Here is a 16,416-nt window from a genome sequence, read left to right as displayed (position 1 = left end):
TTGATGCCATGAAAGTTCGGGCCCGATCTAAGAGCAATCGTGAGGGGTTCAATCGCGAGGGCAAACAAGAGGGGATAAAGGGCATCCCTGACATGTACCCTTGAGTATAGGAATTGGGAGGAGAGAAAGCCATTACAGGAAATTTGGGAAGAAGATATGGAATATATAGTGCGGATAAAGGAGACAAAAAGAGGTGGGAAGCCAAATCTTTCCATTGTAGCCATCAAGTGTGGCCAGTGTACTAGGTTGAAAACCTTCTCAGCGTCAACCAACAGCAGAAAAAGTGGAGAGATATAAGTGGTATGTGTGGAGGGGATTTGGGTAGAGCGAGGACCTTCCTAACATTAAGGACTGAATGTCTTCCCTTAATAAAGCCTGTCTGGTCCTGATGGATAATATGAGGGAGAATTGGATTTAGTCAATCTGTAATAATTTTCGTAAGAAATTTATATTCGCATTTAAGTAATTATATAGGACGATAAAATTCAGGTTTGGATAGGTCTCTTCCAGGTTTCGGGAGTACCTTGATGATTTCTGAATTAAAGTAAGGAGTGATGGATTCGTTAACTAAGATATAATTGAATACGGGCACTAGAATAGAGCTGATTTTATCCTTAAACATTCTAAAGAATTTTGCCACTAAATCCATCAGGGCGGGGGCCTTAGCAGGCCTAAGAGCATTGATAGCCCTGGATACCTCTTCTATAGTGATATGATTAATGAATGTAGAAGCTAGGCTGGAGGCTAGCTGAGGAGAGGGAAGAGAGGACCAATGGTCTGCGGAATGAGTGGGAGAAGTGACTTGGTACTGGAGAGGGGGGTTGGGAAGGGGAGGAGTAGAGATTGATGTAAAAGTCTGTAATTAATCCAGTGATGTCAGCATTCGAGGAGGTAAGGGAACCATCAGGGAGTGTCAGGGGTTGTACAGTTATAGATAATCTAGTGCTGTTTAATATTGTGGTGAGAAGTTTGCTAGTTTTGTTACCAAACTTATGATATTTATAGTTGGATATAAATTGATATTTATCAGTCATGGCTTGCAGTAGGCCATCAAAATGTGTTTTTGTAGTTTGATATTTGATCTTATTCAAATGTGAGGGATCTGAGCTATAAAGTACATAGGAGTCAGTGAGGTACTGTTGACGTAGTAAATAGTCTTGTGAAGAGGTATTACGTAAGTTAGATTCAAAAGAGAGAATGACCCCTCTGAGCACCGCTTTAGCAGTCATTTAATAGAGAGCAGGAGATCACTGTGTATCTCATGGAAGTCATCCCAAGCTTTATCTAATGTAGATGTGAATTTTGGGTATTGGGAGAGGTGAGCAGGAAATCTCCAAGTTTTAAACGGAGACCTTTCTTTTTGAATTTTGAGGGAGAACACCACCAAGGCGTGATCTTAGAGAATAATAGGTTCTATAGTAGAGTCTTTGACATGAAGAAGAAGAGAAGAGGATATAGCAGTGTAGTCTATGCGTAAAAAGGTGTGGTGGGCAGCTGACTGACACGTGTATTCTGTCAAGGTGGGATGAGTGACTCGCCACGTAACAATTAGTTACGAATTAGTTATGAAGAGAGCAGAAAGGGGACTCCGAATTTAGGAAGAGTAAGAGTGGATATGCGTGAGTGTGATCTGTCTAGAAATTAGATTGAAATCTCCTCAGAGAATTAAGGCGTTGGAAGAGTGGGGAGTCAGTGAGCTCACTAATTGTCTGAAAAAGGGTCTAGAGTAAATATTAGGGGCATATATTGAGCAAATTACTGTACATATGGGGTGTTTTAAATATTAACCGAAGCCGCAACATATCTTTCAGATGGGTCCGATATGACATTAAGAATTTCCACAGGAAGTGTTGTAGAGGTCAGGATAACTACTCCTCTAGATTTAGAGTTAAAGGGAACAGACGCGATTAGTCTCCACTTGAACATTTGAAGTTTAGCAGTATCTGGGGCTGTCAGATGGGTTTACTGCAAACAGACAATATCTAATTTTTGTTTGTATAGATATAGTAATACCTTGTGTCTTTTGACTGGAGAATGAAAACCACCTGCATTGAAGGAGCCCACTCTATTTTCCGACATCTTGGAGAGAGTAGAGGAAGAGGTGTCTTATGCTGATCATGGAGGTAGTGGAATCACCATCTAAGGGAATCAGAGAAGAAAAACATGCACACAACAAAGAGACATATGGGGGGGCAGACATTGACAGGGGAAAACAAACATTACCCACTGACAGCAATAAGTCTCGAACTCTGTATGAGAAACTAAGCAACTATACAGTAGTTGAAGGCCCATATAGAAAATCTAAAGAAGTGGTGGGAGGGAGAGAGGGGCAGAAAGGGTAGCATTGGGAGAAAATATAAAGAGGGAAGCCAGTATGAAAAAGATGTAATCTAGAGCTTGTCAGAGACAGAGATAATATCCATTATAGTGTCGAAGCTAAAAATATTACATAGAGAGAACATACAGACTTCACACATTATGAGTCGCTATGCTTGCGAAGATGCACAGCAATATATGGTAACATACGCATTTACACAGACATGCCACAAAGATATATTCAACACATATTTCATACAGCACATAATTTGAACATATCAAGCACCAGACATCACAAGGTTTTAAATTATATAATGGAGTAACGTCATGTATGTGTATTATTGGAGCGGAGCAAGATGGACATGTCGTGCTTGGTGTCAAAGTAACCAGATTAATGTGTGTGTTAATTTGATGCCTGTGATTAGGTTGTAGCACATTGCCATGAGTAGATATGATTAAATGTATGAAAGCTAAAGTCACTCTTATTAGAACAATGAACTTCCTGGAAAACAGCATGTTTGCAGCTTGGTACCAGTGGCTATCTCCTGTAATTACACCATCAAGGCTGAACGTTGCATGCATATGAACTTAACAATGACTCATCATGAATGAGAAAGTTCCCTCCCCTAGACCAGTAACAAGAGATTTGTGCATGCCCCAACAGACTCAGTGTATAGCTGATCACACACACAGAGCCGGCTGCCCTGTTTGTCCCAGACGCTGATTGATATGGGTTTCTGCCAATACTCTGCTGTGAGCATGGAGGGGGAGCGTAGTGAGCATTGAGGGAGATGGTAATTGTATTGCTGGCCGTGTATGTATTTGAATAAGATTGTAATAACTGCTTACTGTGTAAATTGTAACCATGTAACTATATATATACTGTACATTGTGCTATATTGAATACATATTCTTTTAATAACAAATATATACATCAATGAGCTTTGGAACTCAGATAATGTGTGGGTGTATTGTTTTCTCTTATGGGATGTAGTGTTTTGCGATGTATAGCGCACATTCATAGCACATGGTAATAAGATGCGCAGGCGTCCACAGTATATATTAGAGCTGGCATTTTAAATCTTTGTTAGAAAGTAATTTGACTTGAACAATAGAGAAACAGATTAAGAGAGCATCATATAAGAACATAAACCATAGTGTAAGATATTTAGTAGAATGTAGTAGTTATGAGCTATGTAGAAAACCTGCACGTGGGGTATTCCTAAGGAACATATGCAGGGATCATCCGGGCAGGGGGACGCATCCATGAATGCACAGGGTCCTTAAGAAGAGAGTCACAAACTGTTTGTTAGAAGTCAGAGAGGAGTGTCACAGTAGTAAAGCCATAGAAAGAGAAATTCAGGGGCGGGATACTGGTACATCAGCTATATCTTCCTGATGAGCGGACAGTTCATCTTTGAGAAATGCCTGGGCGTCAACAGGGTTTGTAAAATCATAATGGGCGTGAGAGGTGAAGATCCGTAAACGGGTAGGGTATATGAGGGCAAACTTCCTCCTTTCAGATACTAAACGGGAGCAGATAGGAGAAAAGGCTTTGTGTGCCCTTGTAAGCTTAACAGAGAAATCCTGAAATAAATTTTTTTCCCCCTCCCATACGATATCCTGATTTTTGCGTGACACTGACCAAAAAGCAAGTTTATGCAAATAGTTCAGACAACTGAACAGTGTAACAGTGTCCTGCGGTCGAGGTGGGGGACCCACCCTGTGAACTCTCTCAACCACGAGAACCTTGCATTCTTCCTCGATTTTAAGGAGTTTGGGAAGTGATACAGAGATAAACGCCAATAAAGCTGGGCCTTTTATTGATTCTGCCAAGCCCACTACCCAGATATTATTACGTCTCGATCTGTTCTCGATATCAACGAGCTTGTTCCATAGCTGATGATTCTCCCTCTGCAGCAGTTTAACATTGTTTTGGGCATTAGATATATCATGGCAGTTGGATACTATCCTATTTTCATTAGTGGAGACTCTCACTGACAGAAACAGGCTGTGACAGCAGCGGTTTCATAGTGTTTATAATGGCATCCACCACATCTTTGTAAGTTACAGGGGAGTCAGGGGATCGAGGTACCTGGGTGTCTAGAGTTTCCAGCGCAGCTGCAGCATTCTTGGAAGCTGGGGGGGGGGGGTGAGGCAGTGTCCACCCCCATGTTGACATCAGTGCAGCGCTTTTCTTGCCTCTATGCTAGCGGCTAGCCGGGACAAAAACTTGTCCATGTGGGGCCCGGATATGTAATGTGGAGGGAGTCTGGGAGCAGGAAGCTGAAAACAGCCTTTAAAAGGTGCAATATATCGGGTCACAGGGAGGACCTGCTAGCTCAAGCAGCGTCCTGCATGCAGCCGGAACCGGAAGTCCAGCAGTATCTCTTTAATTGCTAGCAAGTTTTTAACCTGTATCGGTGAATTCAGTGCACAGTAAATACATTTTTTTTTTTTTTTAATTTGTGTTTGTATCACTTTAATATATACAAATGTTTGCAGTGTATTTGTGTGTTCATATGTTGTTTCTCCTTTTTAGGTTCATTAACTAATCTGACTTTTGCTGTTGGCATAGCAGTGTACGCTTTGCTTGGTTATTACATCAGAGACTGGAGGACACTTGCATTTATAGCCAACTCACCAGGAGTTTTCTTTTTTCTCCTTTCTTTGTAAGTCTCTTTATGAAGTGCTGCTTTTTTACTGATAATACCCAATGTGGTTCTAAACGTGATTATTTCAGGAGTTTTAATCTGATCACATCTGAAAGATAAGAACAACGATCCATGATTTTTTTGTTTTTGCCAGCTGGAACGATCCAGAGAACATCTGGTTTCCTGTATACACACTACACAATTATCACTCATATATGAGCAATAAATGTACCTAAAAATGGTTGATGTGATGTCTTTACATGCAGTTTTGTGTACACACTGCATTTGTGGCATAATATCAGCTCATCCAGACTAACAAATGTCTTGTAGCACTACTGATGTTGTGTACCAATCCGACTGATTTTGATTGACCATATGCTTCGTAAGCTGTATACACACAGTGCAATAATCGAAAGACCATCCAAGAATTTTGCAGTTTGTACCTACCTTAACCACTAATATGGATAATTATTTTTTCCAAAAATTGCTCAGAAATTGTAAGTTGTTTTTTTTTATTATCGAATTAGGTTAAGATTCATTTATTTAAAACATATCCAACATGATTTTGTTCTAAAAAAAAAAAAAAAAAAAGTAAAACTTTTTTTTCTTTCTAATAAACATCACTACAAACATCGATGGACGTTGTATTGGTTCATTGATGATTGAACCATTGTGACAAAATTTTCCATGCGACTGCTCCTCTCTTCAGCCGCCGGGTGTACACAGAGCTGCTGTTTTTTTACTTTGCCCAGTGGCTGCAGAGAGGAACCCTTTTTGAGCGGCAGCTGCAGGAAGATTATATTCCAACAGCCGCACAGTGGGCGTTTCTGATTGATCGCATCAGATTCGACCACACCAGGCAAGTGTTAAAGGATTTTTCACAAATTCCAATAAAATATTTAGACATACATCAAACAAGCAAAACCTTTTAAACTTACTTAATAAATTGCATACCCGGTAAAGCATTGGTGAGATTTTAAGTGATGACTACAAAGTGCTGCCATAATGGTTGGGTGAAAGCACTTCACATGCAGTAACACCGGTAATATACCTTTGCACCCCATAGACTTGCACAGAAAATTTATGGTTTTCAGTACTGTACTGTGGAACATTTGAGGCGGCACATCACAGAGAACTGATTATCCCTCATTGATTGGTCTTTCGTGCTTATGGAATTAGATGGTTGTTTGTAACCCTTTACAATAGCGTAAAACATCACTAGCACCAGCATTGTAAATATGTTTTCCCATCCCTATTTCTGCCATTGTAACAGTGGGATCCAGGCTGATTACCTGATGCTGAAGGTGTTAACTGATAAGAACACATAACTATATGACTAACTATATGATCCCTGTAACTTGTGTTCCTTCAGCTGAGTTATACCATTTTGCATTGAACATTAACTGTAGAAGCCATGTAGCTGGCCCATACAAACAGTCTCAAAGCAGAAACTTCCTCAAGGCTTTAGAATAGTAAATAGGTGCCGTAGAATATTGAGGTGATGACTTTCCATGGATTATTACCTTTACATTACCCTGGTCATAGCTTGTTATTGTGGTCATGATACTGGCTGCCCCTGAATAGTTCCATATACTTAACATGCTACCGGCTGAATAGAGCATTTATGATTGCGAGATACAGTATGCACAGTTCTGCTTGTCCTGTTCTGCGTTATGCCACTTACTGAAGTAACATACACATATAAAATAGAGGGTTCTTTTTCCATTGGGGTTAATAATTCCATTGGGGTAAATCTCTAACCTGTTCAGGTAGAAGATATTTGTTAGTTATACTACAGTATGTTATATATTGCTTATCTAATTAAGTTGAGGTTTGACCATCATTTCTTATAGAGGTATGTCTGACAGGAGCCTAACCTAGCTGGTAATGTTTTGTTTTTTGAGTGTATAACATTTAGGTAAATGTATGAAGCAGTGATAAGAGTGGAGAAGTTGCCCATGGCAACCAATCAGCAGTGAAGTAACATTTATCATTTGCATACTATAAAATTATACAGAGCAGCCATGGGCAACTTCTCCACTGGCTCACTTCTCTCTTATCACTGCTTCATACATTTACCCCATTGTGCTTTACCTTGTCATGTATTTATGTTTAAAAAAATATATAAATACATTTTGTGCACTGCTGTATTTATCTCCATAGGTGTTATCAATCTCTATGTGTGCATGTGTCAACTCTTTGTTCCTCCTCCTTCTGGCGCTGAAACAACTTAGAGGATTACATGAGCAACAAAATTAGCTGTGCGCATTTATCTTTGTGTTTAGTGGTTTAGATAAAAATGTCCTGTTCATGACTGGGGTTTATCCACTAATGTTATATAATATTTTATACTTATTGTTGTTAGTTTACTCCCCGAATCACCGAGATGGCTGTACTCCAACGGTTACACAGCGAAAGCAGAGGAAGTGCTACTCCGTATAGCTCGGGGCAATGGAAAAGAAAATCCTACACTAAAATTAAAAGACTGTAATAGAACACCCGGAGCCAAAGTCTCGGTACACAGCGTCTTCGATTTGGTGAAATATACAGTGCTCTGCAAGAGGACAATCATCTTGATGTATGTCTGGTACGTCTAAAAAACACCCCCAAAATATTAAATGCTTTAACTCATCGCTTAAACATTGCTCATTAGCCCTGTTTTCTGATTAATGAATTTCAATAAGTTTTGTCTCATCGTGCGGGATTTACAGTAAGTTCATTTCTGAGCTGGCATGTCTAATGGGCATAAAAGCTTCATGTCCAACAAAAGTATCAGTACTTGGATTACCGAATCTTCTGTTCTTTTCCTTCTCTGCAATTTTCTGCCTTCTGATTTAACTCACAAATTACTTTTTTTTTTCCCCCTGTAAAAGCATTTAATTGTTCTGGCAAGAAAAATGAGCTGATTTACTATTACAGGAGGCTGAGACGTATGTCTTCAGTGATGCACATCTTGTTACTTTACAGAAACCATTTACTGGCGCGTGCTATCAGAGTCATTTTATTTTTCTTGTTTAATTTGAAGGCAAAAAAAAAAAAAGTCTTAATTTGAAGAATTTTGTTTTCAGCGCTTTGAAAATAGAAAGAAAAAAGCAGAGGCCCATCTTTTTTCATTTGTATCCTATTATCTCGGTACATTATGCTATTGGCATTGGTTCTGTCTGTCCGTGAGATATAGACACCGGACCAATGATGTATTGAGGCTATTTTGTTTCTTGCTGTTCATTGTGGTTAATTATTACTGTGACAATACTGAATCATTTTGTGCAAATAGGTTCAGGTTAATTGGATTTTTAACTCCTTCAATGCAGCAGAAGCAGTAGATGACATGTAAGACGAATACCTGCAGACCAATGACCGCATTTAAGGGTCAATAAAATGAAAAGCATGTATTTAATTTTGCGACGGCTATTATCACTGTACTTGTTTTTCTCAGCCCGCATTAAGTTGGGCATTTTATTAATAGCTCTTATCGCTGGTTGTTGACAATATGTAATGAGACCGCTAGATATTCCCTCTTCTCTTTTATTTCTAAGCTAGATTAAAGCTGTGAATTATGTTGCGTTGTTTAAGTGATATTGAGGCCTTTTGAGAGAGTGGCTATGAGATCATGTTAAGAAAGGGCCCATAAACTTTAAATGATTACATCTCAGGGAAGATATAATACAGTACATAACAGCGTAAAAGACTTGTATCTCAGCAATTCTGTCCATGAGGTCGCAGTGACCCGCCAGGTTTCCCAAGTTTATCGCATCTTGAACATATGGCTATATGTGACTGGGATACTGATTAACCAGTCTGTCCTCAAGAAGAAGAAATTGAATTTCCATTTAAAATAATAGTTTTATTTAAAAACGATATATTGCTTAAGTTACATAGGGGGTACTTGCATACAGACTGTATAGGGAGGCTATTCATTAGCTACGAGAGAAAGCCTCATGGCTGTAATTTCATCAGTATTTATTTGTAAATGGTTAATGTTTAATGAAGCACTAAAAAAGACTGGCCACTGTTTAAATTAAAAGTAATATATCCAAGTTGTACATTAGACTTCAGGGTTTATTAGTTTAAATGTGATTCCCTTGTGCTACAGATATTTCTTATGAAGCCGTCCCTTGGCAACCGTTTCCATGGAACAGTTGTCAGCACACCCTCCCCTTCCGTTAGTGCTTTGGGACGAACTGTCTTAGCTGGTTGTCAGCGAGCATTGAAAAAGGTTAAAATTATCAAATTTAACTGAAAGCTCTCAGCATGGACAGAATGCAGATGTTATAAAGGAGTTTGTAGATGAACAAAGGCTCTTTCAACAACGTTGGACTTCTTAGAAAACTAATTTTCAGTCACCCTGTAACCTAAAACAACAGCTGACAACTAAATAATAAAAGCAAATACTTAGCATTTAGAATGGGGATTTCAGTTTAAAGAAGAGTTTTCCAGAGAAAGCAAAACAAATGCGGAAAGGCTCTGGTCTATAATAAGTGTTATTTAAAGAGTATTCTGTGAAATTTCGGGAATTCTGAGTGAATCTGGTTTGAGGTTCCATTGGAAGATGAAAAGTGACATATCGGCATGTTGACATATTAGGGCAGTGAGTACAGTGACACCAAGAACTGCAGAATGGAGGCTTCCGTCTGAGCTGTCACCAACAGTTTCTTTCAGATGGCTCTTCATCAAAGCACTCATTATGATGGCAATTACGTTGCAAAAGAAAAGTACACCGAGTATGTGCACTGTCTTCTGAACTGCTAAGTCGTGTAATTTATAACGACAAGATAGATCTCTGAAGAGTTGTCTTTCTATTTAAGATGCATTTTACATCTTTGCATTTTGCCTGGAGATTGTAATACTTTAATCATAATAACTTGTGGACAATTCAAACTGGGTATAAAGTGAGCTCCGGAGAAGTATGTTCAAATAACAAAAGCAGTCTGAATGCATTTTTAATAATTTTATCAGTGCAGACAATTGCTGTACAGACGCGGTAATAAGATTGTCTGCTGCAACGAGGTAAGTGAGAAATTGTTCCTCAGCCTAAGGGAACACGCCAGGAGGAAAAGCTACATGTATTTATAACATATTAAAGCGGGGAAGAGGTGACATTCCCTGAAACACTGTGTGAGTAACTCTTAGCGCTATCGCTAGTGATTTGGTGTCTGTTGTGCAATGTGTGCTGCCAAGCAGATGTTCTGACGACATTTCCATTATTTAAATTAGCCAGTGATTGTTCTAGGTTGTACAGGAGCAACAATATACCTTCTACAATATATTGTGTGGTTGTTTGGTAAGATTGCAGTTTGTACACTTAGGGGTCTATTTACTAAGCCTTGGGTAGAGAGAAAGTGTCTGGAGATAAAGTACCGGCCAATCAGCTCCTGTTATTTTTCAAAAACAGCTTGTGGCATGGCAGTTAGGAGGTGATTGGCTGGTGCTTTATCTCCATTCAGGGCTTCATAAATAGACCCCTTAGTGGTATATTCAATTGATGTCGGATCCTATTCAACAGAAAGGATACGACATTTGAGTATTCAATTAGCCGACAGGATTTGGCGGTTCCCGACAATGCCAATCCGACTTTTCTTAGTCAGATTGAGATTGTCGGAAACGGGGCCAAAACCTGTCGGTTTTGGCATCGATTCTGACAAAACACTTGGATCTGTGGCTATTCTGCCGATCCACGTGTTTTCCGACAAGTCAGAATTGCCGACTTGTCGGAAAAACGGCAGCCAAATTTAATAGGTCGGAACAGTTTCTGACCCAAAAACGTCGGAAACTGACGTCTTTTTGACAAGACGGCAGTTCCGACTAGAATTGAATACTGCCCTTAGTCTCACTTGTTTCTGGCTCAAGGGAAATCGGAGGAAAAGTTTGAACGATTGCTGGTCATTCCAGTGTGTACCCAGCTTAAGATTCGTATTATAGAGGCAGATGTTGTACTGTTGTTGTGCCCATGCTCACTCAGCCGACCAGGATTCTCTGGAAGAGCAGCATTAGACTATAATATGTATTACTTTAGAATGTAAGCTCGCATGAGTAGGGAGGGCCCTCTTCTCTCGTGCTTATTCTTTTCTTACTTTAATAATCTTCGACTGCACTAAATCCTGTGGTTTTCTGCCACCCTGAAACTTATTTCAGTGTCATCTGCTGATGTAGCTATGTTTTCTCTAGCATCCATAAGGGATGTTGGGGAAAACTAGTACAGTGGGGTATAGATGGGGTCCAAAGGAGCCAGTGCACTTTAAATTTCCTCAACTGGGTGTGCTGGCTCCTCCCCTCTATGCCCCTTCCCAGCAGTTTTGAAAAAAGTGCCTTGGCTGTCACAGCCGCAGCACGCCGCACACCCCTAACGCTGCCTGAAGGTGACATCGTGATGAGTACAAACCGGGGGCCTCGCAAGTTCAAAGTGCGGCTGACCACAGGTGTGGCTTATGGGACCCGCCTGGGGGGTCCCGTTAAGATCCCCCGTATAGAACTGGCACAAAAGGGCTTGACTAGCACTTGTGTGATGTTTTAAGCTATGAAGGAGACTTTCCCAGTATAAATATTCATTATAGCTCCGGCGCCATTAGAGGGGGCGGAGCTAACTCAAAGCAGGACCTGAGGCTTTTTGGCGCCTTCCTCTGCTTACAGCAGCCATCTACATGACACACAGCGTTTCCTGCCTTAAAAGACACTCTGGAAAACTGGTACAGGGTGTAGCAAAGGGAGAGAGCCGCTTGTGTACACTATCCTGATCCTCTGTAGGACTTAAATTGTTAGTGTTTACTGTATTTAGAAAGCTGACAGCCTCACTGGGGCTGTGCAGCTCAGAGTGTTCTGGTGTCCTCTTTCATCTGTGTCTCCTCTCACAATACAGTAGGGCAGGCTTGCATTATCTGTGTGTATGTGTATGTTATTGTGCTTACTGTGAAATATGTGTAAACAAGATGTGAAGTGTATGTCACACCAGATTCTCTCCATTATATTATGATTCTGTTTTCTGTGAACAATGCAGTCAGTCTTCACAAATCAGTGAGGGGCTGGGGGAGAGGGTCCAGAGCCCCACTGGTTAGGGTCTCTTAAAACTATGATGTCAGATATGTCTTCCCAGCTCACTGCTAATGTGCAGAAGACTCAGCTACTGCAACAAGATGTTGCAGATTTAGCTGCTAGGGCAGATACACAGCCCCCCCCCCCCCCCCCCCCTCTCTCATGCATGGCCACAGAAGCGTGGTTTACCTGCTCTGCTATCAGATTCAGATGATGATATTCAAGATGATGGGGATGAGCTGGATCCCATTAGTGGGGATCCTGATTCTACTCAGGGTATTGAACCCCTCATTTTGTCTATAAGGGACGTGTTAAAGCTCCCTCTAGAGAGGATGCTGCATCACAGCAGTCATTTTTATTTATCTAAAACAAACCCAATGGCACTTTTCCTGATTCTCCAGAGTTAGATAACTTATTCAAACAGCCCTGGAGAAATCCAGACAAAAAATTCCAAGTGTCCAAAAATGTTTTGCGCATTTTCCCATTTGCTCCTGAAGGTAGAACATTTTGGGAGGAACCCCCTGGGGTGGATGTCTCAGTCTCTTGCTTGTCCAAGGAGGCGGTGCTGCCTGCCCCGAGCTCATTTACTGTGAAGGATCCTGGGGATCGAAAGATAGAGACTACCCTAAAATCTATATACACTGCAGCTGGCCTTTCACAAAGATCGGTCATTGCGGGTTGCTGGATGACCTATGCTATTCATTCTTGGGCCACGCAAATTCAGTGGGGCCTCTCGGGGCATATGCCCTTAGTTGCTATGGTAACCCTCCTAAAGCACATTCAGGACACTACCCGTGTCCTCTGTGATTCCCTCAAGGAGATGGGGAACATTAATGCTCGGACATCTACCATGGCAGTGTCGGCGCGCAGGGCCTTGTGGTCGAGTCAGTGGATTGCGGACGCAGAATCCAAGCGTAGTGGGGAGTTCCTCCCCTTTTCTGGGGAATGGCTTTTTGGGGTTGAACTGCATACATGGATTTCCAAGGTTACGGCTGGGAAATCCATGTTTATCCCTCTGGGGCCCCGCCGACGAGACACTCCTATCCGGGGCAGTCTGTCCAGTTCTTTCGGTCTCGCACATTTCGATCAAAGGCCAGAGGTGCCTCCAATGCGGCTAGAGACACCAGAGGTAAGTCCAGAAAACCTGCAAGTACCAGTTCTCAGGAACAGTCCACCAGTTCTGCTTCCACTAAGGCCTCAGCATGACTGTGCCCACCCACCCCAAGGGGACCTCGAGGTGGGAGCCAGACTGCGTCACTTCAGCCGCGGGAGACCTCCTCCCAGGATGCCTGGGTCAGAGAGCTCATTTCTCAGGTCTACAAGCTGGAGTTCGAGAGCACTCCCCTCCCCCCCCCAACGATTTTTCAAATCAAGAAGATACAAAATTGTGTGTAGATCAGTGCTCAGTCCCTTTCCAACATATATAAATGTCCAAATATGACCTTTTCAGGATGTGAACTTTGCAGTCGGTAAACAGCTTGTAGAAAACTCGTTAGCTTCTGTTCATTTCCTTCTGTTCATTTCACCATGTATTTCCTTCAGCAAGAGATATACCTCAAACAAAACCAGATGAATGATACATAGTGTAGTAGGTTTGTGAATTGACAGTTACACACTATCACTGACCTGGTTTGGGAGTGTTGTGGACTCGGGGCTTCTTCCGATGACCGGGAAGAGGAACCGCCACTGGGTCGTAGTAGAGATGGCCGGATGTAGGTCTTCCTCATGCAGAACTAAGACGGCAGGCGGGAGGCCCAGAGGAATTCTTGTAGGTCTCCTGTAAGACAAGACTTGTAGAAATAATGAAGGCTGGGGTACTGAGATATTGGAGACACTGTGGTATTGAAGGCACTGAGGTACTGGGAGTACAGGGAGTGCTGGGAGACCCTTGGAGGCACGGAGGTGTTTGGAGGCACGGAGGTGCTTGGAGGCACGGAGGTGTTTGGAGACACCGAGGTGTTTGGAGGGACGAGGTGCTTGGAGGCACGAGGTGCTTGGAGACACGGAGGTAACTGGAGGCACGGAGGTGCTTTGAGGCGCGGAGGTGCTTGGAGGCACGGGGTGCTTGGAGGCACGAGGTGCTTGGAGGCACGGAGGTGCTTGGAGGCACGGAGGTAACTGGAGGCACGGAGGTAACTGGAGGCACGGAGGTAACTGGAGGCACGGAGGTGCTTGAGGCGCGGAGGTGCTTGGAGGCACGAGGTGCTTGGAGGCACGAGGTGCTTGGAGGCACGGAGGTGCTTGGAGGCACGGAGGTAACTGGAGGCACGGAGGTAACTGGAGGCACGGAGGTAACTGGAGGCACGGAGGTAACTGGAGGCGCGGAGGTGCTTGGAGGCACGAGGTGCTTGGAGGCACGAGGTGCTTGGAGGCACGGAGGTGCTTGGAGGCACGGAGGTGCTTGGAGGCACGAGGTGCTTGGAGACACGGAGGTAACTGGAGGCACGGAGGTGCTTGTAGGCACAGGATGCTTGGAAGCACAGGTTGCTTGTAGGCACAGGATGCTTGCAGGGACAGGATGCTTGGAAGCACAGGATGCTTGCAGGGACAGGATGCTTGGAAGCACAGGATGCTTGCAGGGACGAGGGAGCTCTGGATCATAGCTTCCACAGGAGAAACGAAGATACTCAGGCATCGGATCTCTGCCTGGTATCTGATTTTAAATTCCCCGCCCTAGCCTGATTGGCGGAGCAGGCAGGTGACGTCAGACCTGCTCCGCCTCCTTGCCCTTGCTTGTGATGGCGGCGCCCTTGCTTCCGGGAAGCCGCCGGAGAGCAGCGCCGACCCGCCGCTGAAGCCGGAGACTGACAGGGGAAGAGAGGCGCCGGGCAGACCAGGCCACCCGCAGGGACAAGCGCGGTCGCCGCTGCCCGAGGTTCGTGACAGTACCCCCTCCTCCAGGAGTGGCCCCTGGACACTTCCCGGGCTTAGTCGGATGTCTGGAGTGGAAGATCCGAATCAGACGAGGAGCCGTTACTTCAGTAGCCCCAATCCAACTTCTCTCCTCAGGTCCATAACCCTTCCAGTCCACCAAGTACTGTAATTTTTTATGAAGATAACGAGAGTCCAGAATAGCTTTGATTTCAAACTCCGCTCCAGCTTCTGCCACTACGGACGTTGGCCTTGGGAGTGCTGAGTGGAATCGATTCAGTATGAGGGGACGGAGTAGAGAAACATGGAAGGCGTTAGGTATGCGAAGATGGGCAGGCAAACCCAGTTTACAGACCACAGGATTTAAGACTTGTAGCACAGGGTAAGGACCGATGAACCTTGGAGCGAATTTCATGGTGGGCACCTTCAACCGGAGATTCCGTGTGGACAGCCATACCCTGTCCCCAACTTTATATTGAGGTGCGGCTTGCCGTTTCTTGTCTGCAAAGAACTTGTACCGAACAGAAACCTGCTTAAGATTAGCATGAACCTTTCTCCAAATTTGTCCAAAGTGTCGTAGAGTGGACGCTACAGCAGGAACCTCTATTATCGGAAGGCTTGGAAATTCCGGAACACGGGGATGGAACCCGTAGTTGACGAAAAATGGTGATTCCCCAGTGGAAGAATGAAACAAATGGTTATGGGCAAACTCCGCCCAAGGCAACAACTCCACCCAGTTGTCCTGTGAAGGAGAGAGATACAACCGAAGAAAAGTCTCTAGATCTTGATTGACTCGTTCCGTTTGTCCATTTGTTTGGGGATGATAAGCCGACGAAAACTTAAGTTTAATGTGTAGAGTTGAACAAAGGGCTTTCCAAAACCTGGCGGTGAACTGTACTCCACGGTCAGAAACAATCTCTTGTGGCAACCCATGCAAACGAAAATGTTCTCGGATAAACAATAGAGCCAGTTTCGGTGCTGTCGGAAGACCAGTCAAGGGCACAAAGTGTGCCATCTTCGAAAAACGGTCAACGATAACCCAAACGGTGTTGCAACCCTTGGAACAGGGCAAGTCAGTGATGAAGTCCATGGAAATGTGAGTCCAGGGTCTCACAGGGATAGGCAGAGGACGAAGTAACCCTGCAGGAGGCAGACGAGGAGATTTATGTTGTGTACATTGGGGACATGAATTAACGCAATCTTGTACATCCTTCCTCATGGTGTTCCACCAGTAAGACCTTTGCAGAAACTTGTACATCTTCTGAGCGCCGGGATGACCGGAAAACTTGGAGTTATGGACCCACCGTAGTATTCCTGGGCGGAATCTAGCTGGTACGGACATTCTTCCAGGAGGAGGAGCTGGAGTAGTTAAAGCAGCAGAGACAGAAACTGGATTCAGAATTAAACCCCGCTCCGGAGGTTCATCCTCGTCTGTGGGAACCTGTGAACGGGAAAGCGCATCTGCTTTAATATTGAGAGTCCCGGCACGGTACTTGATAATGAACGAGAATCGGGAAAAGAAAAGTGCCCATCTCGCCTGGCGAGGATT

At 43.4% G+C, this 16,416-nt stretch overlaps 1 protein-coding gene across 3 annotated transcripts in view; it reads left to right on the top strand.

Annotated features, from left to right (window-relative positions):
* The window catches only part of LOC135056445 (solute carrier family 22 member 15-like), a 469,036-nt gene that overhangs the window by 158,109 nt on the left and 294,511 nt on the right, over positions 1-16,416 (top strand). For all 3 annotated transcript variants that reach the window (XM_063961635.1, XM_063961634.1, XM_063961636.1), the window contains exons 5-6: positions 4,859-4,988; positions 7,336-7,557. In XM_063961635.1, the coding sequence (XP_063817705.1) occupies positions 4,859-4,988; positions 7,336-7,557 (352 nt within the window). The remainder of the gene's footprint in view (positions 1-4,858; positions 4,989-7,335; positions 7,558-16,416) is intronic.

The sequence above is a fragment of the Pseudophryne corroboree genome, chromosome 3 (genome assembly GCF_028390025.1).
Source record: "Pseudophryne corroboree isolate aPseCor3 chromosome 3, aPseCor3.hap2, whole genome shotgun sequence".
Classification (NCBI taxonomy): Eukaryota; Metazoa; Chordata; class Amphibia; order Anura; family Myobatrachidae; genus Pseudophryne; species Pseudophryne corroboree.
This window is presented reverse-complemented; position numbering and strand designations above follow the sequence as displayed.